Genomic DNA, 27,999 nt, shown 5'->3' with positions numbered 1-27,999 from the left:
TCCCCCGGGTCCCGTTCGTCCCGTCGCGCCGCGTCTCGTCGCCCGTGCCGCTGCGCGTCGGCGTCCTCGGGGACATTTTTTGACTCCCTGGCCTCGGTCCCTGGCTTCCCTTCTTACCCCGCCGCGGGGCCGGCCGCCGCTCCGGCCCCAGGATGCAGAATGTGATTAACACGGTGAAGGGAAAGGCACTGGAAGTGGCTGAGTACCTGACCCCAGTGCTCAAGGTAAGCGGGGCGGGGCTCGCCGGGCTCTGGCTGTCAGGCACCGGAGGCTGCGTGCTGGGACGGGGCGCCAGACAGGATAGGTGTTAGGGTGAAGTGCAGCCCTTTCCCCCGCCCCCGGTTCCTGACAGGGAAAGGCGTGAGGGTGGGTTACCGCGCAAAGTCCATCTCCCCGCCCCAGCCTAGCGCTTTTCGGCTAGGGCATAAACTTTGAAGGGACGCTCTGGGCATGCTCGGGTCCCTACCCCTCCTTACTCTGCTCATCTGGTCTGTGCACATTGGGTTGAAAGACGATCAGCAAAAATTTAAATCCTAATGTCGCAAGTCTTCTAAACTTCGAAAATAGGGTGTTGTTTGTTTTCCCCCCAAAGTAAAATCAGTGTTTGGAAGTAAGTGACACATGTCACTCTCTTCCAAGTTTCGCAGAAAGTCAAAAATATGAAATAGGTCGATGACTGAGGCCTCAAATTTCTTCGGGTTTGATAGGAAAGAAATGAGTTTTAACATTGAACTAAGAAAAAGAGCAAAAACTTCCCTTTTCCAAGCTCTTAAAGATAACTCTCACTGGTTCTTAATGCATTGAACTGGTAAGGAGCAGCCTTTGGCTTCCAGAATATGTAATTTAAAATACATATATACATACATACGTACGTACATACATATATAGAATACAGTTCAGCATTTTTAAAGTAAAAACAGATACATTTGCAGGCACAGTAGTGAGTGCAACTGGTTTTTATTTCAAAGGTTGCTAGAACAGCTTTCAAGTTTTTCTTTTAGAACATCTAGGGTTGAAGTGGCTCTGTGGCTCAAGAGCTAGAGCACTAGCCTTAAGCTGAAGAGCTCAGGGAGAGCTCCCAGGCCCAGAGGTCAAGCCCCAGGACAATCAAAGAAACAAACAAAAAAAGCAAGGGGCTGGAAATATGGCCTAGTGGTAGATTGCTTGCCTCCTATGCATGAAGCCCTGGGTTCGATTCCTCAGTACCACATATACAGAGAAAGAAAAAGCTGAAAGTGTCTGTGTGGCTCAAGAGGTTGAGTGCTAGACTTGAGCAAAAAGAAGCCAGGGACAGTGTTTAGGCCCTGAGTGCAAACCCCAGGGTACTGGCCAAAACTAAACCAAGAACATGTAGGTTTTTATTGTTGTAACTTTATTTTGCATTCAGAAAAGTGAGCAATAATAACTAATGAATGGCAAAAACTTTGCTCAGTTTTGCCTGAAGCATTTGATTAGAATTTTCCTAATCTTAGGGTGGAATGAAATTCTTGATAAGATAGTAGACAGTTTTACTTTGTCCCTTTTCTTTGATAAAGAGGAATGTTAGGTCTTTACTTCCTTCATACTTATTTCCAATCTCTTGAAATGTTACTTTATTGCGTCGACTATTGCATCGACTAAGATATAAAGTTAGGAACATATAAATGGAAAGCTGTTTTTCTTCACATTTTTATTAGCATGAGTAAGTTGTTGTACAAGGAGGGTTTCATTTATATATATATATATTCATGCACCTTTATCAAACACCCCCTAAGTAAGAATTTTGTCTTGTTTTGTTTATATTTGTTTACTGTGAAAGATTTGGTTAGCTATTTAAAATAACTTCGATATTTGAGTCCAATGCTTCTTTTGAATGTTATGTTACTCTTTAAAAGTATTGTATCCACCTAGGAATACAACATCAGTAATATACAATTGTTACAGATTTTTAGTTTCAGGGACAGAGCAAAAGACTTCCCAAATTAAATATAAAATGGCTATTTTATAGGACACTTGTATTTTGTTGAATATGTGATGCAGAATTGTTTAAAGAAACGAGGGGGAAATGTTAGTATGTGTGGTGTATACATCTTAGTATAAAGCAAAGTAGAATTAATGACCTTTCCCTCTCTTTGTGATACCTGTGTTAAACTGTTGCTTAACACAGAAAGTCATTACAGTTTCCTGCTAGAGTAGGGAAAGCAAAGGAGGAAAGAAATGATGCCTTTAGCAAACGAAAGTTAAGAAGAATCATGTTTTATTTAGAGGATATTGTGCTGTAAAAACTAAAACCCTTCTAATTATCTTCAAGGCTCTACTTTTATCAGAAGTCCTAACCTCTTGTACTATCCTGTCCCTGGATTACATGCCTGCTCAAGCCAACCTGACCTCTTCAGTACTGCTTTGCTGCCAGGATTTTGCATTTATTCTTTGTTTAAATTGGAAATTCCCTTCCTCTTGTAACCTCAAGTTTGTTTCTTTACTTAGATGTTAAGCCACCTATCAGTGAATCCTTCATTCTCTTACAGTTCTATTTTTAACAGTTATCTCTCCCATCAGTTGGCAGTTCCTTCTGCTTTGTTTTTCATTATAGTTGGATGATCAGCTTTTCTTTCTTAATTAGAAATTAACTCTTATGAGAGCAAATTTGCTTTTAGTCTTTTTAATGAAGACCTATCCAAGTAATATCTGGCACATAATAAAAGTAAAACAATGAAGAATGTTCATTAATGAGTCTTCATTTTTTGGTAGACTATCACTAACTTCCTATACCTTAAAATTTGGGAAAATTTTGTTTAACAGCATTCCTAATTTAGGGGACAGAATATATTGTCTTCGAGAATAAGGGGAAATGTTACATTATTTCTAATATTATGCACTTTAATAAAGACTGGCTAAACATCTTTAACATTTTTACATAAAGATTTATTACACAGTCACTCTGAGGCGTAATTTTTTAAAATCTTTTTCTTTACAGCTGTACCTTATTGTAGCATTAATCACATTATATTAACTGATATTGTATATCTCTGTAGTCAAGTACTGCTGATACATATACAGGTTAAATAATGTAAGTACCATGGTATCTAGATATTTGCTCTCCATTACCTAAAGGATTTCTGGTAAATAGATGCCCTTACAACTTTATTTTAGTTGAAAGTGAGAGATCATATAATGCAGTTACTTCATTTGCTCTCTTTAGGAATCAAAATTTAAGGAAACAGGTGTAATCACCCCAGAAGAGGTAAGTGTTGGAAGATATTCTGAAGTCTTATGTTTTACAATTATATTCAACTAGGTTACATTTCTGCTTTGTAAGAAGATAGTTTGAACTTTCTGATTTGAGTAAAACCCGATTTTGGTGACTATTAGTGACTTATACAAGTTTATACTTATAGAAGGAAGATGTAACTTCCTTCTCAAGTCTGCCACCACTTCCCATATTTTTTTGCAGTTCCTCTTTGTTTAGAAATGAAGGTGGGCAAGGGAATGGGAAAGATTCCCCCTGGCACTTATCCTTTACTCCAGTTTTGTGTTCTATCTGCTGTGCTGTGAACTCTCTATAGTGTTTTACTGTGTCTCTGCACTGACTGTATATCAAATGTAGAATTTTTATAGCAATCCATTTATTTGGAAACTTTGATCCATGCTTAGATGTAAAAATGGTTTTCTTAATATTCGGCATGGATTTCTTTTTTCTGTTCCCGATATTTGGCACTAAATTTGTTTTATCTTACTAATGATTCCTTGAAGAATATGGTAAAGCCTTCTAAATTTGGCATTTCTTAAGGAAAATGAAAGAAAGTGCTGGGCTTATAGGTCAATAGTTGAAGGCTTAGTTAACATGCCCAAAACTCTGGGTTAAAAAATGTTACAAAAATTATAAAGAAAAAGGAAGAAGAAACCTTACATATATGATCTCCAACATGGATATGTACTTGCTTAACTTTTTCAGAGATTTTCATTGAGGTTTAAATTTCTCTAACAATAAAGTAGATTTTGGTATTTTAAATTTAGTAATTTCATGATCATTCTGTTTTGGGTATCATTTAACATAACAATTGATACAAACCAATATTTTTTCCAAAATTAATTTGAAATTTTATGGGTATTAAAACATGGAATTTAATAATGAAAATGAATCTTCAGGTGCTATTTGCATTTTAATTGATTTTGCCATCCTGTCTTTCAGTGATGCTCAATTTTTCTTTTTTATAATCCTTGTATGTGCTGAATAGTTTGTGGCAGCTGGAGATCACTTGGTTCACCACTGTCCAACATGGCAATGGTAAGTAATATTTTTTAATATAATTTCATTGTTACTTTTTTTGTGTGTATGTGCCAGGGCAGGGCCTGACCACTGTTTCTGAGCTTCTTTTGCTCAAGGCTAGCACTCTATCCCTTGTGCCACAGCGCCCTTTCTGGCTTTTTCTGTGTATGTGGTGCTGAGGATTCAAACCCAGGGCTTCATGCATGCCAGGCATGCACTCTATCAGTAAGCCACACACCCAGCCCCTTCATTGTTAAGGTATTGTACAGAGGGTTATCATTTCATAAGTCATGTAATGAGTACATTTTTCTTTTTGCTTTCTCCAGTTGCCCCCTCCCATTCCTGTCCATAAACTGTACTATTCATTTTCCACATAATGTATACTGAATACCATAATTGCATTTGTTCGTCCTTTCTCCCTCACTATACTCCCTTTGACCCTCCTAAAAAGATAAAATACCAAAGCAAAAACAAACACTACCACCACCACCACCAACAACAACAATGAAATCTGCTGTTTTCATTTCCTGAAGTTCATTTTAATAAATAGTATCTTGAATATTCAGAGGAGTTAGGCCCTTGATTTCCTCCCCTAAGGATATACTTCTTTAGTGTGACTGTATGAATGCCTAGTTCCTATGTAAGTTATGTCCAGTTAATTTTAGATCTAGCTTCTGCGTATATGAGAAAAGATGTGCCTTTTCTCTCTGAGCTTGGTTTATCTCACTTAACGTGATTTGTTCTCGGTCCATCCATTTCCTTGCAAATGCCATATTCTTTCTAATGGCTGTAAAATTCCATTGTGTATAAGTACTACATTTATTTTTATCCACTTATCTATTGTAGGGCATCTGGGCTGTTCCCATACTTGGCTATTGTGAGTAGTACAGCAATGAACATGGATATACAAGTGTCTTTATGGTGTCCTGGCTTATGATGTTCTGGGTAGATGCCCCAAGAGTGGTATGCCTGGGTTGTATGGAAGATCTATGTTTAGTTGTTTGTTGTTTTTTTTGCAAGTCCTGGGCCTTGACTCAGGGCCTGAGCACTGTCCCTGGCTTCTTTTGCTCAGGGCTAATATTCTGCCACTTGAGCCACAGTGCCACTTTCTATATATGTGGTGCTGGGGAATCGAACCCAGGGCTTTGTGTATATGAGTCAAGCACTCTTGCCACTACGCCATATTCCCAGCCCTCTATGTTTAGTTTTTTAGGAACTTCCAAGACAGGAACCTTGAAGACGGCTATCCAGAGTGGCTGTACTAGTTTTACATTCCTAACAACAGTGCAGTAGGGTTCCTTTTCCCCCACATCCCCACCAGCATTTGTTGTTTGAGTTCTTGATGTTTGGCCAATCTAACTAGGATGAAATGGAATCTCAAAGTTGTTTTGATTTGCATTGCCTTTATGGCCAGCATATGTTGAGCATTTCTTTATGTCTCTTTGTCATTCTTAATGGTAAGTAACTTTAAATGACAGTTGGGAAATGAATGGAAGGCATGATTTCATAATTTTTTCACTTTGCAAACAGATAGGTGCCTGAAAACCAGAATGGCAAGTTTAACCTTCTAGTCTGTTGGTTTATTAAGCAACATCCCTGTGATACTTAAAGTAACTTATAAGAAGAAAAAACGGGAGTTGGATCTAGTTTATTTTGCTTTGTTAGCACAAGAAATGAACATACTTGAGATAAAGCTATTCTTTTTCTAGTTCTGGTTTTGGGATTTTTTTTTTTAAAACAATGATCATAAGTTTAGTAACTTTGATCCTTTATTTTTTTATATTGAATGTTAAACATTTCTTACAAGAACAGAAGCAGCAATTTGGTGGAGTTTTGTATTCTTCAAAACAATAAGATATGACCATTTACTATAATACAGTCTGACATTCTGAATAATAAAATACTTTAAAACAGCAGTTTCATTGCTTTTAAGTACTAATGGGAAAAACTCCCTAAGAAAGTGATTCCAGCATTTGCAAGACAATTTTATTTAGGCCAGAATCATTTGGAATTAACCATCTGTTTGCATGAACTACTTCAGCTTGTTATATCCATCTTCTTATTACCTTTTTTTCAATTGTAATTGAAAGGTATACTTTAGGTTGTAAATTTAATAGCTCTTTTCAGATCCATCAGAAAATTGAGTTTAAGGGCAAGCTGCCACTTGAAATCTGGAGAGGTGAGCAAATAAAGAGACAGCAGAAATTGGTATATCCTGGCTTTATCTGTGCTCAATTCTGTGGTTTAAACTTTAAAATTGAAGCTTGCAAAAGCAGCAGAACTCAAGCTTGCACTCTTAGTCTTGTGCAAAACACCAGAAGATACCTTAGTTCTGGACAAGTCTAATCGATGGATCACAGAAGTATCTTGGAAACAAATTCTTGGTAGAATAACTAGCAGAAATGTTTGATCTGGTTCAGACCCAAAGAGTGTTCTGGAGTCACTGGACTTGATTTTGGCTTAATAGGAATGTTAGTGTGAGAGTTACCAGAGTTGGTAAAAGGGCATATGAGAGTTTTGTCCTATACTTAATATGCAGCCTATAAAATGTCTCTGTTTTTAAGTGTTACTATTTTCAATATTATCGTATGTGATTCAAAGGATCTTTTGTCTCTTAGGTCCAATTTTAATACAGTGATAGAAAAAGGATCTTGCCAACCACCTACTCTGTTATATAATTTTCTGAAACTTTTTTTTTTGAGTGGGTGCTGCTTGAATAGTACTGTAGGATTAAAAAAAATCAGAGAAATTATACAGTAGAATACAACTCACTAAGGAAATACAATTTTGTTTTGTTTAAAGGCAAATATAATAATTGATTATTAGTTTTAGTCTACCACCTTTTTTTTTTACCATTTTTGTCTTAATATTTAATATTCATTCTCTTTGCTCTGTCTGCATCTCTTAGTGTATTTTACTCATATTATGTTTGGTTTATCCTTGCTTGACATACCTCACCTAATGGCATTCTTCGCCAGCCCATCCTAGCATGATTTTCTCAGGAGTGCAGATTCTGTAGTTTTGAGACTTACATGTAATATCATCTGTTCCATATTTGACTTCTGAAGTATATTTTGTATTCTGATGTTTTTCACTATTTCTAAAGGGCCACTGGGGAAGAATTGAAAGTAAAAGCATACCTACCAACAGGCAAGCAATTTTTAGTAACCAAAAATGGTAAGAATTTTGTTGTTGTATATATTTGTAAACCTTGCAGTTGTATTGAAAACACCAACAAAAACAATTGTTTATAGTTACTAATCCTAATTTGTTCTAAAGCTGTGCTTAAATTTGTTTGAAATTTTGAATTTAAATTTAGATTTGGGTTTTTTATGAGAAAGGTCTATTTGTCCAGGTATTGAGGAATAGGACCCTAAGAGAAGTGAGAAGTCTCCTGTTTGTTATTTTTAAGTTAGCTTCATAGACTTTTTAGCTACTGTATTTTAATAATTCCTTTTTATAGAAAATTTTCATATGAAATAACATGGATACTACCTTTGACATCTGAGTTCAAATTTAAGATATTGTTACCCATTGTGTCACTAAAAGATTGCCTTAGGTATGAAATATGTTTGGGAAACAAGTGGTGTCTTATTTATGAAGATAACTTTAAAAACCATCTTATAAGGTTTTTTAATGATTGTCCTTAAATACCACAAATGAGTCTTCTTCTAACTTACCCCATGTAGGAATGTGAAAAAGTGAAAAATGAGTTTTTTCTTTCACACATTATATTTAGTATTAGGATTAATAATTGTACTTTTAAAAAAATCAAGTGATTAAGCAACTTGTTGCTCTCCATTATGTTTTTATCTTGTAATTGTTCTGTTTTAAACCTCTGGACTAATCAGCCACTTGTTATACATTTCCTTTATGGAGAAGTTTGTAACAGTGTTGTGTAAGAAATTCAAATTTAGCAGTTCAGGTGAGTTTTAAACTTTGCCATTGTGAATAATTGGAACTTAAATGAGAATTATGAAATTTTCACTGAAAATGACGTTAGCTTTGTAATCCAGAGGTCACCACTGAGTATGACAGGTGGTACACTTCCATGTTCTGAGAGTACAGCTATTAATAAAAGATATTCATTAGTCTGAAATTGAACAGTGTCATCTGGCTTTAGCCTGCTGTTCTTCATGGTCCACTACGATAAAGGAATACAGAGCTTTTCTGTTTATCTTCTGACAGAGCAATTTAGGGGAAAGATTAATGTGAGCAAATAATTATGTTTATGAGCTAAGTAGAAATGAAACCATTCACTTCATACTGTGGTGGTCAAAATATGATTTTTGGAATAAACCTTTTTGCTAATGACTTTGTGGTTATCAGATTATGTACTAGTAACTGTATTTACCATTTTTATAGTGCCATGCTACAAACGTTGCAAACAGATGGAGTATTCAGATGAATTGGAAGCTATCATTGAAGAAGATGATGGTGATGGGGGATGGGTAGATACATATCACAACACAGGTAAGACAGTGTAGAATGAAGAGTCTTGGTAAGCAAAGTATAATTCTGTTCCAGCAGATTCTATAACCTGAAAATTGTAGAAAAACAAGTTGGGAAAAAAAAGTGAAAACAAAGAAGTCCTTAGTGTATAATAGATTTCTGTAGTACCTGCTACTTCTGTTGAAACATGAAAATACTCATGTAATTTTCATTATTTTAAGTAGAGGGAAAATAAAGCCAGTCAAAAATACTGAGTATATGTACACTCTGCTTTAGAATCTTTTAGATATCATGCCAGTGCTAGATTTATAAGCTTCTGCATGACAGAACTGTACTATATTAATATACTTGTTTCCCACAAAGAATTGGCACGTAGAAGTGTTTAAATACTTTTGAATGAATACTAAAGTACACTTTACATACTGTAAGGCCTGTGAAAATAAACTTTCATTGTGGACCCCTCAGTCTGCCATACTTTGATACAGAAGTTGTTTGATAAAATTTGCTAAATGGATTAAATTAAAGGATTTTGTAAGTCTGTGTCTATAAAATGTAAATCCCTTATTTGAAACCCTGAATGTTTTATTATTCTAAGTCATAGAACTGTGTTTTGCTACTTCATAGAACTGTGCAAATACACAAATGATATTGTGTTACTTCCATAGCTAATTACTCATTATTTTTAAGGTAACTGTATTCTAAGTATAAATCAGTGATCTAAAACCAGAGTTTCTCCCTCTGGATTTTAGAGACTTTGTGTATTTGTATTTTCTCAGCAGTAGTAATAACATTGCTTCTCAACTATGACACTGTTGGCCCAGTGTACATTTGGATCTTTGCTATGGTGGTGTCTCTTGTTTTTGCCAACTAGATGGCAGTAGCATAACCTAGGTATAACAACTAAAACTGTATTTAGACATTGCCAAATCTTTCATGGAGGCCAAAATTACTCTTCTTTAGACTCAGTACCTCCTTAGTCAGTTCTTCACCTAAACTTTTTTGCCTTACAATAAATCGAATGATGTATGTAAAAATCTAGAAAATAGAAGATTCAACATCTTTTTAAAATAATTTCAGCAATCATCCCACCCTCCCCATTCTTTTTTTCTACTCTTTCCAAAGATGTTTTGATTCCTGTCCAGTTTTTCCATCATTGGCAGAAGTAGGCAGAACATTGTCAATAAATCGCCTGTTGACAATTGGAGATGGCACATATCTAAGTTAATGATTTACTCTATTGTCTGGTTGTATTTGGTATTATGATCACTACCCCAGATTTCAGGAACATATTTACAGGGCTATTTATTAAAGAGTTTCTAATGACAGTAGACACCTAAAGAAAAGTTTGTCCTACTGATAGAAGACAGGTAACATCATTTTCACATGAAAAATAAATGGTACTGATATTTCAGTTCATTTAATGTAGGTAGTAAATTCTAACTAATGTTTATGAGAAGGCTTGGGTAGTGCTTCCAATTGACTTAGGTCAGTTCCCCTTGATTCAAATCTTTGTTTACCTGGTTTGTGTGAGTGTGCATGTGTGTGGGTATACCCCCCACACTCTGTATCACACACAATCTCCTAAAGAAACCATAAGGTATGCAGATCTGTGAAATAAGTGTAGGTAGGTAAATTTGAAAGAATTAACACAATAATGTAGTTTGGAAAGTATGAATTTTTCAGGGTATATCCTTGAAGGCTAGAGGCCTTCAGTCTTTTTAGGATTTTCAGCTGATTGAATGAGATTCAATGACATTTTCTAAGGTTATCTGCTTTACTCAGTACTAATTTAGTTAGTCTTCATATGTAAACAGTATTTGCATAGCTAGCTATAGACTGGTGTTTGACCACCATCTGAGTACAAAGTTCTGGCCAACTTTCAGCTTTCTTTTTGCCAGCTGTGTCCTACTTTTCTTTAAAAGAGTCAGGTTTAATGGATTACTACTGCTTTGTACAAATGAGGAAGTTTTTGTTTTATGTACAAAATTCAGTGAATCATTTTGTAATATCAGTTTGATTTGCTAACATTTGGAGTTAGCTTTTTCTTTTGCAAAGAAGCCAGTCTGAAGTAAAGCTTCAGTGCTAGACTTGTGGATTGTGGCATCTCTTCCATTTGTGAAAGTGAGCTATTCATTTGGCTCAGTATATGTTGAATATCACAGTTTTAGAAGACTATCAAAATATGCTTGTTGCATGTAGTTTTTCTTTTTCTGTAATGATGGGTACTATTGTCTTTGAATTTCCCATTCTTGTTAAATTGTCTAAATGACAATACTGTGACTTTTAGGACTATGTAGCTAACTAGTGATTCATACTACCTTTGTAGTACTTGACAGACGAGTAGTTTCTGAGGAATTTGATCAATGAGGTATAGTGGAGAGTGTAACTGAGCTAAAAATCAGCTCTGAATCCCAACACCAGAACTGTATATATGACTTGAGTTGTTTTATGATACTTCACTGGTGACTTTTTATTTCTCTCTGAAGAGAAACTACTACTGCTATATCTACTTCACAGTACAGTGTTGGTAAGATTTAAACTCCTGGTAAAGTAGTAAGTACCAGATAATTGTAGTACAGTTCTACTGCTTTTGATATCCTTGTCTTTGGAAGCATGCAGCAAATAAACATAACCGAGACCTAGTAGAGAAAATTTTTATAGTTAAACTTGAAATATGAGTCTTATAGTCTTTTAATCTGCTCATTTTCTTAGGAGATGATGTTAGAGAGTCAAACAGTGAAAATGAGGAATTATAAATGAGGACTGATTGAGGAAGATATAATTCACTGTGAAACATTTTTATTGGTAAACTGAAACAGTATTTTTTGTAGTTTGAAGTAGCATTAGAATTGTTGCTATTAAAATTTATCAAGATTGTTAGTATTTGCTTTTTTACTTCAGAGACGCTCCGAATTTAAAGTTTTTATATTGCTTTATTAAAGTAAATGGAATGTTTACAACTTAATTTTAGTTATTTTTTCTGAATTTTAAACAGGTATTTCAGGAATAACTGAAGCAGTTAAGGAGATTACACTGGAAAGCAAGGTACTGTTTAACTAGTTAATATTTTTTTTAAGTCAGTCTAATTTCTTGCCTACAGATAAATCTAAGATCACCTGTATATCTCTTACCCAAACCTTGTTTAGTGATTATCATACTCTTAAACTCCAATACTTTTATCTCCTTTTGTTTTTCTAGGATTATACACTGAAACACTCATGCATCATAATGCTTTTATTGTTTGTAATTTTGTAGTCTCGTTGAGAAGATCAATTTGGGACTGGGAATATAACTTGGTTTAGAGTGCTTATATCACGAATGCACTCTGCATTATTAGGAAAAGATAAGAAACATACCTGATATAAACTACTAATTTATTTTCATTTAATAGTAGATTATTGTATATGTAGAATATTTGGGAAGAGTCTCTACTTTGTTAAACAGTAGATACTAATGCTAAGTCAAGACTTAAATTTTGTAGACAAATATTGTAAGCAATTTTACACTTAAAAAATGGAAATAGGGGTGTTTGCTTTTGTTTTTAAAAATTTAACTGTGTACATCATCCAAAGTCATGACACTTTGAATATCCAAAAGCTAAATTATTGGGAGAAGAGTAAAATATAATTCAGTGGCGTTTTTCTGCTTTTAAATTTTCATTCAGTTCTATTTGTATATATTATATATATGTTAGCTTTCCTTTTATCAGGATTTTTAATTTTTATATGGTTGTTTGAAATGATATGAAAAATACTGAAAAATGCTTGCACTCACCTTATTGCTTTCTTAAATAGTCAGTTATCTTAGGAAATAGATCATTTGGACAGAACATTTGAGCCCTATTGTCCATAGGAAACATTCCCCACCATAGCTACTAGTTTAGGGAATTATTGTGTATGTTTTTGTCTCTTTTAATCTTGTGGTTTATAATTGGAGTTTAGAGAAAGTGTAAGAAAGTAAAATGAGTTTTCCTTTTTCTTTTCAAGTTTTTATTTGGGAGTAAAGTTCATTTCATTGGCCTGTGAATTTATTCCCTCCCTTTTATTTTAAAAATTAATGGGTTCCACTATGACATTTTGTACTTAGGTTATACTTTGTCCTGCTGTCTCTTTTTTCCTTCTCCCCTTTCTTCTGGTCACTCTCCTACAAATAGTCTTCCTTTGTCTTTATTTTGAGGTCTTAATTCCACATTGGGCCGATCTTTGCCTTTATAAGCCCGTTTTCTTTCACTTTATAATCTCAGTTCTATTCATTTTCCGTAAAATGACGTAATTTTATTCTTGTCATGGCTGAAAAATATTCTGTTATGTATATATGCCGTAATTTTTCATCTACTGATGGATACCTAATATAATCCAGGTATGTTGAGTCCATAACTTGGCTATTGTGAATAGTGCTACTACAATAAATGTATGTAGATCTCTCTTATATGCTAACTTTGATTCCTTTGGGTTTATATTCAGAATGAGTCCTATAGTCATTGCTTTATTTATTGATTTATTGACTGAGGAATCCCCATGCAGATTTCTTTCTTCCTCCCCCACCACATTCTTGGCAGTGTTTATTTCTTTAATGATAGCTATTCTGGTTGTATGAAATGGAACCTCTGTTTAGTTCTGATATGCATTTTCCTTGTGGCTAAGGATGTACAAAAATTTTAATGTATTTAGTAGTCACTTGTACTTTTTTGCACTAGCCAATTCATTCACCTTTTTATTTTTTATTTTTTGGTGTTTTTTTTTGAGTTCCTATATAGTCTAGATAAGATCTCTTGTACAGTGATGAATATCTGGCAAATTTGTTCTTTGTACTGGTATTATTTCCTGTGCAAAAGCTTTTTAGTTTGATGCAGTTGTATTAGTTAATTCTTGCTCTTATTTCTTGAGCGGTTGGAGTCCAAAATTCAGAAAGTCATTGCCTGCCTCTGTTTATAACCTGGAGTGTTTTTCCTTACTGGTTTCAGTTTCAGGTCTTATATTGAGGTCTTTCATCTACTTTTGAACTGATTTTTGTTCAAGAGGCAAGAGATAAGGCTCCAATTTCAGTCTTCTACTCCTAGTTTCTCAATTTTTTCAACCCAATTGTTAGTATCCTATCTCCAGTGTATGTTTATGGCATCTTTGTTGAACATCAGATGTCTGTACATGGGCTTATTTCTTGGACCTCTATTTTGTTAGTCTTTGTGTCTTTATCTGTGCCTTTTACAAAAACATTTTTTGTTACTGTAGCTCTGTAGTAGAATTTGATGTCAGGTATTCTTATATTTCCAACACTGTTCTTTTTGCTCAGAATTGTTTTAACTATTTGAGATCTCTTGCTTCCATATAAATTTTTTCTATTTCTATGAGGTATATCAATAGAATTTTTATGAAGATTGTATTGAACCTATAGATTAAGTAACGTAACTATTTCCACAATATTCTGCTGAACTGTAATATAGGAGTCTTTCATCTTCATGTCTTAATTTTTTTCTTTAAAATTCTATAGTTTTTCATTGTAAAAGTTTTTCACTTCCTTGGTTAGGATTATCTTTTCTTTTACTTGATTTTTTTGGTGATTTTTTTTTCTTTTTGTTTTTAATGGTATTTGCAGTGAGGTTATTTTCATGATTTCTTTCTTAGTTAATTGTGCATAGAAAGGCTACTGTTCTTTTTTTATCTTAGTGCTGTAAAGTTTATCAGACCTAAGAGTCTTCTAGTGGAGCCTTTAGTGTTATTTAGACATTGGTCGTTTAAAATTTCTACTTTTTGGAGTGTTTGAATGAATAAGGAGAAATCAGGAAAATGATTTTGCTGCTTGAGAAGACTGAATTTAGCTACTATTTATTCTTCAAGTTTGGAACAACACATGGAAAAATAGTCTGGCTTATACCTTTTAATACAATTATGGTATATCAAGCATTTTGAAATACAATAATGGTAATTTTCAGTTAGCATCCTAGCTAAAATATATTTTTCATGTTACTTAATACCAGATTGCATTATGTTATTTTTACAACTTAGTTCATAGAATACTTGATATCTGATCCAAATAGTAATCTTGCTGGTTGATCTCTATTCTACTTATATGAATATTACTGGCATTAATATTCCCTTGAGGAAGTGGTGTTATATGGCTTAAGTGATAGAGCACTAGCCTTGAACCAAAGAGGCTCAGGGACTATGCCTAGGCCCTGAATTCAAGCCCCAGGACTGGCAAAATAATAATAATATAATAATATAATAATAATGATGATGAATAGGTGGGGAATTGGGCTGGGAACATGACTTAGTTCTAGAGTGCTTGCATAGCATACATGAAGCCTGGGATTCAATTCCTCAGTACCACAGACAGAAAAAGCCAGAAGTGATGCTGTGGCTCAAGTGGCAGAGTTCTAGCCTTGAGCAAAAGAAGCTCAGGAACAGTGCTCAGACCTTAAGTTCAATCCCCAGGACTGGGCTCCCCACCCCCCCCAAAAAAATTCCCTTGAATGAAGAAATGTCAGACTTGTAATTATTTAGTGATCAACCAGTTGGATTTTTGCGGGGGGCCTTGGGGGAGAGGGAGGTTACATTTTATAAAGATAGATTTTGTTTCCAGTGAGAAATAAACCATCCTTAACAAAATAGGAAACTGAATGTTTTCAAAATATTAATTTTGTATAAATTAGGCCTGTCATAGTTGGGCTGGTGTTTATTTTCATAGCAGACTTAATATTGTTAAGAAATCTGTTAGGATAACTGTAAAGTTTGCTAAGTTTTGATAAGGATATTGTTAACAAAATCCAGTAGTGTTTGTTTTACAACATTTTCTAAATGTATTGTGATTTATAATTATGTATAATTTTTAAAATTATAAATTTAACTTTGAACTGATCTCCTAGCTAATACATTGGGTACTTAAAATTACTATATTGATTGGAGTTCAATTGACAACAATTTTTAAATGGTTAGCTTAGATAACTTTCATGTTTCCATAATGTGTTTGGTTGTTTTAGTTACAGCACTTAAAATGTTTAATATTTGATTTATAGGTTTCCTTACTGGAATTGCTTACTGGAATTGGAATTTCTCGAAATAAGAATGGTCTTATTATCACTCTTTCACTGTGGTTAGTTAGTGTTGTGCCAGGACATGCATGTTTACTGTTTCAACTGAATGTAAATAATGAACATACTTAGATGACTTTAAATATAATTAATTTCAAAGGACAGTCTAAAACTCCAAGACTGCTCAGCACTATGTGAAGAAGAAGAGGAAGATGAAGGTGAAGCTGCAGACATGGAAGGTATTCTATATTTGCTTTAATCTCATGAGAATATTGATTCTTATATATTTGTAATTGATATAGATTAGGATTCAGTCACAGTGAGATTTAAATTTTTAACAATTAGCCACCTAGAACATATTTTGTTTAAATTTCATCTGGGAAAAACTAATTTTGATCTCTAATTTTGACTGTTTTATTTCATTTAGAACATAATCTTGTCAGCATTGTTTCTACTGGGACAAACTCACCAGGACTACGTCTTTGAAGTCTTTAGCAGTTTTTATTTTTCTGCCCAACTGTTAAATGTTGCTGTATCTTAAGATTTCTCTCTTTTCCTTCCTCTTTCCTTCCTTCTTCCTTCTGTTTCCCTCCCCTGTCGTCCTTTCCCCTCCCCTCCCTTTCCTTCCCTCCTTTTTCTTTTTCTCTTCCCTTTTTTTTTTTTCCTTTTCTATTCTTTTCTTTGTTGGCAATGAAGAGGAACCAGCATAGGAGAGATTGAGGAAGTAGCCAGTGAGGTAGGAGGAAAGCCAGGATATAATATCTTAAAAGCAAAGGAAAGAAACTCTTCTAAGGACAAAGGAGTACATCATGCCTACTAAAGGTCAACTAAAATGATGTCTACAAAAGTGAAAAGAGGGCATTTACCATGGGCTGCTGCCAAATGGAAGTTGCTGATAAACTTCAGTGGTTAAACTACTTTATATGCAAGGCTCCCTCTTACCTCCCTCTACCTGTGGTTCCAGTTGCTTATTGTCAATAATAATATGAAAATATAGCATGGAAAATTTCAGAAATATGATCATTATGTTTTAAATTGCATGACATCCTGAGTAATGTGATGAAATCTCATGCTTGTGAGCATGCTCATCTCACTCTGTTCCAGCCATATCATGAAGCATCCCTTTGTGTAGTATATGGTACTATAAATGCTACCTGCCTGATAGTCCCTTAGTAGCTGTCTTAGTTATATGTTAGTGTTAGTGCTTAGGTTCAGATAGTCCTTATTTTACTCTTAATGACCCCCAAACTAAAGTATTGAGCAATGCTTTTACTTTGAACATGTCAAAGAAAACCTGTAAAGTGTAAAAGTGAGCGCTCTTGACTTGATAAGGAAAATCTTATATTTCGATTACTAAGATATACAGTAGAGCAGGCCTTTTGTTCATGAATTTATGAAGGAAGTTCACGTCAAGATTAACACTTCCACAGAGGTGTTAGCTGTTCAGTTAAACTGGAAAAGGCATTAAATTATAGGGTACTGTATTATTTGTGGTTTCAGGTATCAATGGAGGGTCTTGAAACGTATTCTCTTGAGATTATAAGCAACTGCTGATATAAACAGCCTTCAGTGTGTATGTTGCTGAGTCACTGAGGAGTCTACCCCACAGTATTACAATTGATATTTCAAATAGACTAGTCCAGACTAGACCTTCAGCATGGCTACTTTCTCTGGGCTTTGTCACGTAAAGAATCTACTACTGCTTTGGAAGTATGAAATTAACTCACTAGTATTTGTTCAGTGTTTTCATTTAGAAATAAAGCAGGCCAGGCCCTGGTGACTCATACCTGTAATCCTAGCTACTCAGGAGACTGAGATCTGAGCATTGCAGTTTGAGGCCACCTGGGCCTGCCAGATTGTGAGATTCTAATCTCTTCTAATCTCCAATTAATCACCAAAAAGCTAGACATAGAGCTGTGGCTCACTTGTGGTAGAGCCCTACTCAAGCACTAAGGGACAGTGTTCAAACCTTAAGTTCAAGCACAGACTAGCACACACACACACACACACTCACCCACAAAAGCAAAACTCTAGTTTTGGGATAATACACTGAAGTAATACACAATTTGGTTTAGGTTTAGGGAATTTTCTTGAGTTTTATTGATCTTTATTCCTTTTTATAACAGAATATGAAGAAAGTGGATTGCTGGAAACAGATGAGGTTTGTAAATTTGGAGGTTTAATTTTAATAAGTGAACTTGGGAATTACTATTCTTTCAATAACATTGATCTCAAAGTAATTTTTATTTGGTTAAAACACCTAAAATTTACGCATTGAATTTAAAGTTCATTTCTTTTAATAAAATACAACAGAAAGTGGGGAAACGGATTTTCTATAATTTCACATTCATGCTTTTTTAATGGCTAGTCATTTTTCTCCATTATTATGTGCTAGGCTACCCTAGACACACGGAAGATAGTAGAAGCTTGTAAAATTAAAGCTGATGCTGGAGGTGAAGATGCAATCTTGCAAACGAGAACTTATGATCTATATATCACCTATGATAAATATTACCAGACTCCACGACTATGGTTGTTTGGCTACGATGAGGTAAAAAAAATAAAAACACCTTTCTATGTAAGAATTTTAAATTGTGGCATTTTATTTGTTAGGTCCATAGTATATATGATCTTTCAATTAGAAGTAATTTGACTGTATTTTTTTTGTGTGTGTGTGTGTGTGTTTTCTTTTTTGGTACTGGGGATTGAACCCAGGATGTTGCACTTGCTAGGCAAGCGCTTTGTCACTGAGCTACATCCCAGCCCTCAATTAGAAGTAATTTGTTGTCCAGTTTTATAATTGATATCTGACTTCTTACTTTTGAATTGTGAATTATTTAGTGTGACTGGGAATTAAACATGAATGATATCTTCCTGTCATGTTCAAAATATGAGTCTATAGGTAGTATTAGATGTGGTTTGGAATTAAATTTATTGGCCATATTATATATTTTTCCTTAAGTTTTTAATCTACTTACTTGAATTAGAGGATAATTGCAATAATGTTAATTTATTTAACATAGTTATGCTATGGCTATAAGTGGGAAATGAGAAGATAGATGAATTCTTAGGGTTTAAAATGTTAAGTCACAACTTGCCTTTTTGTGGATCTTTTTAGATTAGAGGCTGGCTAATGTCCCACAGCCCAGACCTTATATCCCTCCACCCCACCACCACACTTTGATCTAAATAAATTGCAGACTTTCCCTCAAATAATGTGGTAATTCTGACATTATAAATTGCAAGTGACAGATAAGAGGATAAATAGAAACATTAAAATTTACCTTAAAATTTTTTTTAATAATTTCAAAGCATTTTTATATTTCAGCAACGGCAGCCTTTAACAGTTGAGCACATGTATGAAGACATCAGTCAAGATCATGTGAAAAAAACAGTGACCATTGAAAATCACCCTCATCTCCCACCTCCTCCCATGTGTTCGGTTCACCCATGCAGGTCTGTGTGTCTATGGGGGAGAGGAAGAGAGTGTGATTGTATATGTGTACTTGTGTGTTCCATGAATTTAATTATTTGGGAATCTGTAAACATAGCACCCAAATGGGAAATTTTACTTTTTCTATTTTTCTTTTTGAAATGTTCTTCAGCTTAGTTAAATATAGAAGAGAAAGAAAATCTAACCAATTTAAGTTTAAGGCATTAAGAATATTTCTGTTGGGCTCGGAATGTGGCTTAGTGGTGGAGTGTGTGCCTAGCATGGATGAAACCTTGGGTTTGATTCTTGAGCACCACATAAACAGAAAAAGCCAGAGTGGTGCTATGGCTTGAGAGCTAGAGTGCTAGCTTTGAGCAAAATCAGCTCAGGGACAGTGCCCAGGCCCTGAATTGGAGCCCCAAGACTGGGAAGAAAAAAATACTTCTATGTGGTTAGTTATAGATCTCTGATCTTACTCATGTTAGCACCCAGAATAGCTTGGAAGATCCTGTTTAGGAGTCAAAATAAGTCATCACTGTTAGAAATGCACTTTTTATGAATTTGAGGTATAAAATTAACCTCCTGTTCCTGCACTCCTTTATTCTGTAGGTCTTTGAACTTATCTCATTTGGTGGTTTTGTTTGTGTATTATTTATTTATTTATTTATTTTATCAGTCATTGGGCTTGAACTCTGGGCCTTGGGCTCTGTCCCTGAGCTCTTCAGCTCAAGTCTAGTGCCCTACCATTCAAGCCACAGAGCCATTTCTGTGTTGGTGTTTGTTTTTTTCTTGGCAGTCCTGAGGCTTGAACTCAGGGTCTGAGCACTATCCCTGGCTTCTCTTTGCTCAAGGCTAACACCCTACCACTTGAGCCATAGTACCACTTCTGCCCTTTTCTGTTTATGTGTTGCTGAGGAACCGAACCAAGGGCTTCGTGTATATGAGGCAAGCACTCTACCACTAGGTCATATTCCCAGCCCCGTATATTTGTTTTTGATGGTTGTATTGAGGATTGAACCCAAGGCCTCACTCATGGTAGGCAAGTGCTGCACAATTCCAGTCATATTCTACCCCTTTTGTTCATATTTTGATCTGGAGTTACTATGTTGATAAATTTGCCTGGTTTTCTTTAAATTTAAGATCCTCCTTCCTCCATATCCTCTTTGATTGGGATAACAAGTTTGTATGACCATATTCAGTTCTATATCAGTATATCCTCACAGGGCCAACCAAATAGAACAAACCTGTGTGCTTGATTTGTTCAGATTTTTTCTTCAAAAAAAGTTACGTGTTAATTTCCTTTTTTGGTCGATCATGGGACTTGAACTCTGGGCCTGGACGTTGTCCCTGAGCTCTTCAGCTCAAGGCTAGCACTCCACCACTTGAGCCACAGTGCCACTTCCAGTTTTCTGGTGATTAATTGGAGATAAGAGTCTCGTTTTCCTGTCCTGGCTGGCTTTGAACTGCAATCCTTAGATCTGAGCCTCCTGAGTAGCTGGTTTGTAGGTGTGAGCCACTGGTGCCCAGCATGTTAATTTCTTTGGATTAGTTATTTCTAACAATTTGAATTTGTGCTTTTAAGAATGCTAATACTACAGTGAACAAATTAGATGAGACTGTTAGTTTTCTCCTCCCTACTATTCTAGTTTTATTTTCTTGTTTGTTTTTTTCTTAGCCTGGCATGGTAATATATACATCTGTAATCCCAGCACGAGAGACTTTGAGGCAGGGTGATCTCAAAGTTGTAGATAGCCTGGGTTATATAGTGAGACGTATGTCAAAGATGAAACTGAAAACTGAACTAATGAAATTTAGCATTATCTTTTCATTTCTGCATCCTTTTTATTTGCCAATTTTATTCCATAGGAAGTCTACTTTTCTAGTTTATTTCTTTCAAGAACTTTAATATCCCTAGTTGTGAAACATAATTCATTAGTTGTCATTAGTTGTTTTTGTTTTTTTTCCTTTCTGCTTCTCTCATGTGTCTACTTTCACAATTCAGGTCAGACATGGAGCCTGGTCTGAGGCATATGTGGGTCTGTTACTGTCTCCTGTTTCTGCACAGTCTTTGTAAGAATTCAGCCTGTGAAAAAGCACCCAGAGGCCTAGTTTTAATTTTAAATTATCTGCAAAGTTTTCTTTTCTGGGAATTAATCTGTTGGTGTCAGTTTAAATTTGATATTTTAAGGTAATGCTCATAGAGCAGATGTGTGTCTCTGGGGCATACTTCAGGAAAGGGACAAATGGTAATTTATTATTGGCAAATGATTATACTTATGGACTGGGATGTAAATATGGCAGAAGAGCTGAAGGCCTATAAAATAAAACTTGAGAATGTTTTTGGTATTTTCCACTTGCTTCCTCAGACTGTGCTAATACATGGACAAATGTATGGGCTGATACAGTACTGTTGTCTTCTGAGTAATTGCCTCTTATGAAGTTCTGCTCATAAAACTGAACTGGCATTATTTAAACCAAAGGAAGCATGAAAGACTTTATGTTGAATATTACTGTTTTCTTAGTTTATATGCTTAATGACTCCTCTGTGGCAAAGGAGAGACTGGTTCGTGCATGTTGGATGGGACAAAAACTTCAAATAAATACAATAAAAATTATATCTGAATAGAATCAGTTAAGTTTATATTTCCCAGTAAGACCAAATAAAAATGTATGTGTGTGTCTGTGTGTGCTGATAGTGGGACTTGAACTCAGGGTCTTGGAGCATTGACCTTTAGTTTTCTTTGCTCAAGGCTGGTGACCTACCATTGGGACATAGCTCCGCTTCTATTTTGTTAGTTAATTGGTGATATATGAGTCCCAGACTCCAATAAATTTACCTCCTGCTCCATTAAAACTGTCTGGAAAACTCAGCACTCTGACCAAAGAGTTGGATATTGCCTTAAAACAATTACATAGTGAATATTAATGTACTAGCCATAAAGGAGATTTCTTCACAAATGAAAATGTACATTTTGTATCTTGATTTGAATGAGGCTAATAATATATGTCCTTTGCTTTTAGGCATGCTGAAGTGATGAAGAAAATCATTGAGACTGTTGCAGAAGGAGGGGGAGAGCTTGGTGTTCATATGTATCCTTACATGTGTTATGTATAATTGGTAGAAAAATAGCTTCTATGATTTTTGCGTTTGTTTTAGAAATTTAATATAATCTTCATGTCATAGTGCTTGTGATGTTTTCAAAACCCCTGGTAAGGTTATATTGTGAAAGTTTCGTTGATTAGAACATGTGGGTACTAGTTACCCTTGTTACAGAGGTAGTAACCTCTTGATTTAGAATGACTTGAGTATCTTAAAAAATATTTTTTCCATATAAACTTCTTAACAAAAATGTGGTTTCCTGTCAGGTAAAAGTCATGTTAGTTGTGTCAATCTGAGATCTCTCTGAAGCAGAATTCTGTTCGAACAAATAGGTTAATTAAAACAAAGTATAAGAATTGCAGATTAGATGAGAAGCAATGTTGAAATTTTAAAGAGAATTAAAAGAATTAGAATTACAGATTCTGTGGCAGGTACATATATAACCTAGATGCAGTCCATTATGAGGGGTGTTCATTTAACTTTTCCTTTTTGTGCTAGTGCTTTTACAAAATACTTTTATGCTGCTTTACTTTAAATTCACACAAGTTATAGCAAAGTTAAGTGCAGTAAAGGGGCGGAGTAAATGTTATATTTGTTTAAATATGGATAACTTTGTCCTTATAATATCAAAGTAATTGTGTCTATTTGAAGTTTTCATTAAGAAGTATCAAGGTCAAATATTGGGTTAGGTGGTCAAGCAAACTTTAAGGCATAAAGACATTCTTAGATACAAATTTGCATGATTGAATTTCTCTAATAGGCCTAAATTTTTATCATATGCTTTTTCTGATCTATTTTAAATATGGATAATTATAACATGAGTTTAACAAAAACTATTTACATATCTTGTTTTCCTTAGCTAAATACCTCCAGGTATCTTCTAATTTTTTTGAAATTTGTACAGGCTGTCATTCCAACAATAGAATATGACTACACAAGACATTTCACAATGTAATGAAGAGAGCATAGAGTCTATCATGATTATTGGTTCTGATTTTTAAAGAATTAACCCACAGATGTGACCATTGACCATATTTACCAATATCTACAATTTCTCTAATAAAGGGACTTATATGTTTATGCATTAAATAAAAAGTCTGCCAGGCTTATTTGTTTAATAAAAATGGGTGTGAAGATATAGTCTTTTTCTCACTTCTCATCAAAAATTTATAGTAGAATTTCCCCTAACAATTATTCAATTGGAGATAATATCTTATAGAATGATGACAGTATTTTGTGTTAATATTTATGGAGAGACTGCTAAATATGTGGCAGTGTCAGAACTAATATTAGAAAATACTATAGACTCTTAATCCCTCCCCATTTCCCTTTCTCACCCTCTTCCAGACTACTGTCTGCTGGTAGTATTTGAGCTGCGTACTGTATGTCAGGAAATATTTTAGGTGCTTTCACTTTTTTTCTTGTTCATTAAGTTGATACCGCCAAAGTTGTCATGTTGCTTAGATCGAGGAATATTTTTCCTATCATATTTTCTGGTAGAATACTAGAATTTGAAGGGATCTGGGACCAGGTGCAGGTGTCTCATGCCTGTAATCCTAGCTACTCAGGAGGCTGGCACCTGAGGATAATAGCTCAAAGCCAGCTTTGAGAAGGAAAGTCTGTAAGACTCTGATCTCCAAATAACTACAGAAAATCCAGAAATGGAGCCATGGCTCAAAGTGGTAGAGTGTTAGCACGGAGCGCAAAAGCTCAGGGACAGCACCTAGGCCCTGAGTTCAAGCCCTAGGACTAACACACAGAATTTGAAGGGGTCTGTCTGGGTATCGTGTTCTCTGGAACAACACATTTTAAAGAGTTGATGAAAAGCCTGGCTTTATTATCCTTATTAAGTACTTATACAAAGGAGTTGACATTTAAACCAGAGTACAAAAATCAAAATATACCTTGATCAGTGTCACCTCTTTGAGCATTCTCATTCATCCTTCCTCTTTCCATCCTTTCCTTCCTGCTTTTTAATTTTGTAGGATGTACCTTGGATTGTTATGAACCTCCGCATTGACTTTTAATTCTCTTTAAAATTTCTACATTGCTTCTCATCTAGTCTGCACAAAATGATGTGGTTAATCTGCTTCAAGAGACCTTTGTTATCCTTAATCACACAGTAATATTCACTTTACTTTTAATGTTTATTGTTTTCCCTTTCTCAGTCATCCATTTTTTTTTATTTGTAGTGCTGAGAGCTTGAACTCAGGGCTTTACACATGCTTCTATATCAAAATGGGAAAGATAACAACCAAGCAACTTAAGTCTATAAAGTCTCCTAATAGTAGTTCTACAGTATTCATCTTCCTATAAGCAAGGATTCAAGTAAATCAGTTTTCATAGATGTATTACTTATTAAGCTGTGGAATGGAAGATGCTTCATATTTTTTATGTTTGCTACTTCTGATGATTTGAAAGAACATGTTAAATTTCCCATGCTTTGATTATGTATTAAGTCCAAACACATGAAGGGAAAAATTGTAATCTTTCTGGAAGAAACAAGAAAAATACCTTGTGATTATTAATGTAAAAAGGGCTTCACCAGTCACTGCCCCCCCCCCATTTTTTAACATGGACCACGTTAAAATGCAGGGGTAAAAATGAATATGATTGTGCCAAAGTTACGGATTTATTTTTTAGAATACTGTGGAAAATTTTGACAGAAAAAGTGGCAGTCATGGGGGGATATTTGTAATGTAAAGTTGATAGAAGTCTCATTTTTACACAAGGAATTCATGTAGACCTACAACAAAAAATAGTGTAGTAATATATCTTAAAAACTATCCCCAAGGTACAGTGACTTGAGAGTTTAAGAGTGTCTATCTTGGGTTTCTGAGTCAGGGCCTCATGACTAGTCAGGTATGTTAATCACACCTGCAGGTACCCCAATGTTAGACTAGAGCTGGAGATACGTGTCTTTAAGTGTGCACTTTGACGTGGTTGACAATTTGGGGCTGGCTGATGTCTGTTTCTTACCTTGTGGACCTCTCCAGAAGGCTGCTTAATGTCCATGGCCAAGACAGTTTGCTTCTCCCAGAGCAAGTCATCATAGAAGGGTAGAAGCAACAATCTCTTATGACTTCATCTCAGAAGTCACACTGTCCTCTCAGCATTCTGTTGGTCAGAGATCCACTTGGTGTAGAGGGAAACTGTACGTGTGAAGGCTATGCAGTACGAATGGTTGTGAGCCACCGCAGGTGTCATACAATGGTCAGAAGTCCACACTTTAATAAAAAATGTGATGAAATATGAGTCAGCAATATGTACAAGAAGAAACCCAAAGGCCAAGACATATACAAAGATGATGAGAGATAGGAAGTAAAACAAGAACTTGTTTGATAGTAAGCACTGGAAGAAATGTGAAGATTGATCAGCCTTTATGTGCTATGACCCAGTATTAATTGACTCACCACCATATCAGAGAAATCTCTTATTGTGTATATCCCACCCCAAAGTGAACATGCTGGAGGAATGAATGAAGAGAACCTTAAGGGGATGTATAAAATACTCATTCTTTGTTGTGGGGGCAAGAGTTGAAGAAATCTGATCACTTACCACTGGTAGACTTACAAATAAACACTAAAGAACCACATGGGTAGATCTTATTCATCAGAAAAGTTATATAGAATTTCCCCTTTTGTCTTACCTGTTTGACATCACATATATACCTAACCCTGAACTCTAATTTTACAGCCACTGCAATGAGGTAATAATAAAAACACTTCTCTATCAATCCTCCCCATCTCAGCTCATGATTTAATTTCTCTAGCACATCCACCTTCTCAGCAACAAGTCCTACCTCCCTACTTCCAAAGTTTCTCTTGATGGCTGGGCTCTTGTGTACTGACCACGGCCTTCAATGATTCTAGTGCAGGAACTTCATGTACCACACTGAGAAATGCCCTTCCACACTGTCTCAGTAATCCTCCTTCACAAATGTTTGGCTTTTCCCAGGGGGAAAAACTAGAACATTTATTTGAGACTTTTTAGAGTAAAGGTCATTTTCATAATTCAGTTATTTAATCAGTGAATCAACAGGTCTCAAGTGATTATGCTGTCCCAAATTTATCACCAGTGCAGCTTATGGATTACAGTGTTAATAGCATGTAATGAGTAATGCAGAGCTTGAATCCAGAAGCAATATTTCTTTGTAGTTGTTTGACTTCACTTCTTTAGATGGCTTACCTCTCAGCTTCCAAGGTTATTCATCTACAAATTGAGCACAGTATTTTTAGCCATGGATTTATTAGAACTAAGTGATCTGAAGAATAAAGCATGTGACATTGTGTTTGACCTTCACATTGCTGCTGCTAGTATGATGATAATGATTACTATTTCCATGACTACCAGTAGATGTAGAAATTCTAGTGTTCTCAGCTTGGTTTGGGGGTGGGGAAAGTGTTACTGTGGTACCTGGGACCAAATCCATGTATATAATACAAATGTCCTCCCTAGATCTAGTTTTGAGGCCACAAATACCATATTATCCAGCAGAGGGCAGTGGAGCAGCACAATGCTTAGTTTACCCAGTAATGGGGAAAGATGACATTGTGAACCTTCATTTACTTTGAAGAGGAAAGAGAATGCATCTAGGGTCTAGTTGTATTGACAGTCTCCATCTTCTAACTGTCCTACTGCATCTTCAGGGTTTTCTTTCTATAAAGGGAAATTAATAAGCTTCTGTTCCTAGGTGAGCTACATCAGATCTGACAAGGCTGGAGTGGGAAGACTCCAGTTTTCTCCCTATGTCTCTAGCAAAAGGAACCATGTGTCTGTTTGACACATTGCAGTTTCTTATACGACTTTATTTTTGGAGAAAAAAATATGCTTAAAAAAACCCCAGATGCTCATCAAAGCTCCTTCCAGCATCATTCTTCCATATCTCTAGTTTTGGAGAGGCATTGTTGTTTTAGCAATAATAGCATTTTCTATCTGGCATTTTTCAGCATCTGGCCAACTCAGTTGAAAAAAAATCAATTATTGTAAACTTTTGTGGTGAAATATAATAAAAGAATGAAATTGCATTTAATGCGAAAAATTTTGTTTTTAAAACCTTTGTTCCAGATGTCTATGCATATATATTATATTAATAGGTAAAATATCTTTCAATTATATGTTATGATCAGAAGCTATTTGAAAGCTATATACATTGATCTGCTTTTTGCATTTTTCAGTTTTTCAATTGGCCAAGGCAGTTATAACAAAGTATTGTTCTATCCATACTGCTATCCATCCAGTCCATCTTACAATTTAAAGAAATATGCAGTACATTTTACCCCAAATACTGTACATTTTGCCTAAAATACATTTTGTGCATTTCATATAAATTAGCATTCAATAGTCCTTTTTTTCCTTTTGATGTACAGTATTCATACAATGTTCTCACTTGTGGCAGATGCCCCTGTCCACATTGGAGGTAAGAGTTTGGGCTGGCTTTGTACCTTGATCTTCAAATCCCAAACTCTTTAGTAGCTAGGATTTTAGACATCTACTGGTGTCCAACTTGTTTTGTAGTACCTGTCTAGGTTCAAATTTTATTGCCATAAAAACACTAGAAGCTGAACCTTTTGTAAAGGAAAAGGATTTGTATAGCTCATGATTCTGGAGGTCTTAAGAGCATGGTGTTAATATGTGGGTCCTAGTGAGGGTGTCATGGTACACAGCATCACAATGCCACAAGCACGTGCAGAAAAGGGATATGATGGGAAAGGAAGCAACTAGGGAAACACTGGACT

The 27,999-nt window shown here is 35.2% G+C and overlaps 1 protein-coding gene, 1 long non-coding RNA gene and 1 other non-coding gene across 3 annotated transcripts; 1 reads left to right on the top strand and 2 right to left on the bottom strand.

Annotated features, from left to right (window-relative positions):
* Positions 1-41: 41 nt before the first annotated feature.
* Positions 42-23,397, top strand: Atg3 (autophagy related 3). Its single transcript, XM_048346610.1, has 12 exons — positions 42-224; positions 3,182-3,223; positions 4,218-4,267; positions 7,356-7,426; positions 8,615-8,722; positions 11,697-11,746; positions 15,889-15,967; positions 17,855-17,889; positions 18,124-18,279; positions 19,057-19,184; positions 22,183-22,251; positions 23,135-23,397. Exons 1-12 carry the CDS (start codon positions 153-155, stop codon positions 23,214-23,216), a joined length of 942 nt encoding a protein of 313 aa, XP_048202567.1. The 5' UTR covers positions 42-152; the 3' UTR covers positions 23,217-23,397.
* Positions 11,156-27,994, bottom strand: LOC125351688. The gene is made up of 3 exons (XR_007210997.1): positions 27,983-27,994; positions 16,198-16,202; positions 11,156-11,240 (listed from the first exon to the last, which is right to left on the bottom strand). It is a non-coding gene; the product is annotated as an uncharacterized LOC125351688 (long non-coding RNA).
* LOC125352099 lies at positions 21,139-21,267 on the bottom strand. Its single transcript, XR_007211104.1, has one exon. It is a non-coding gene; the product is annotated as a small nucleolar RNA SNORA51 (small nucleolar RNA).
* Positions 27,995-27,999: the final 5 nt, after the last annotated feature.

Source organism: Perognathus longimembris, chromosome 5, assembly GCF_023159225.1.
Source record: "Perognathus longimembris pacificus isolate PPM17 chromosome 5, ASM2315922v1, whole genome shotgun sequence".
In the NCBI taxonomy this organism is placed as follows: Eukaryota; Metazoa; Chordata; class Mammalia; order Rodentia; family Heteromyidae; genus Perognathus; species Perognathus longimembris.
The sequence above is the reverse complement of the archived record's forward strand: the minus strand, read 5'-3'. Positions and strand labels throughout refer to the sequence as shown.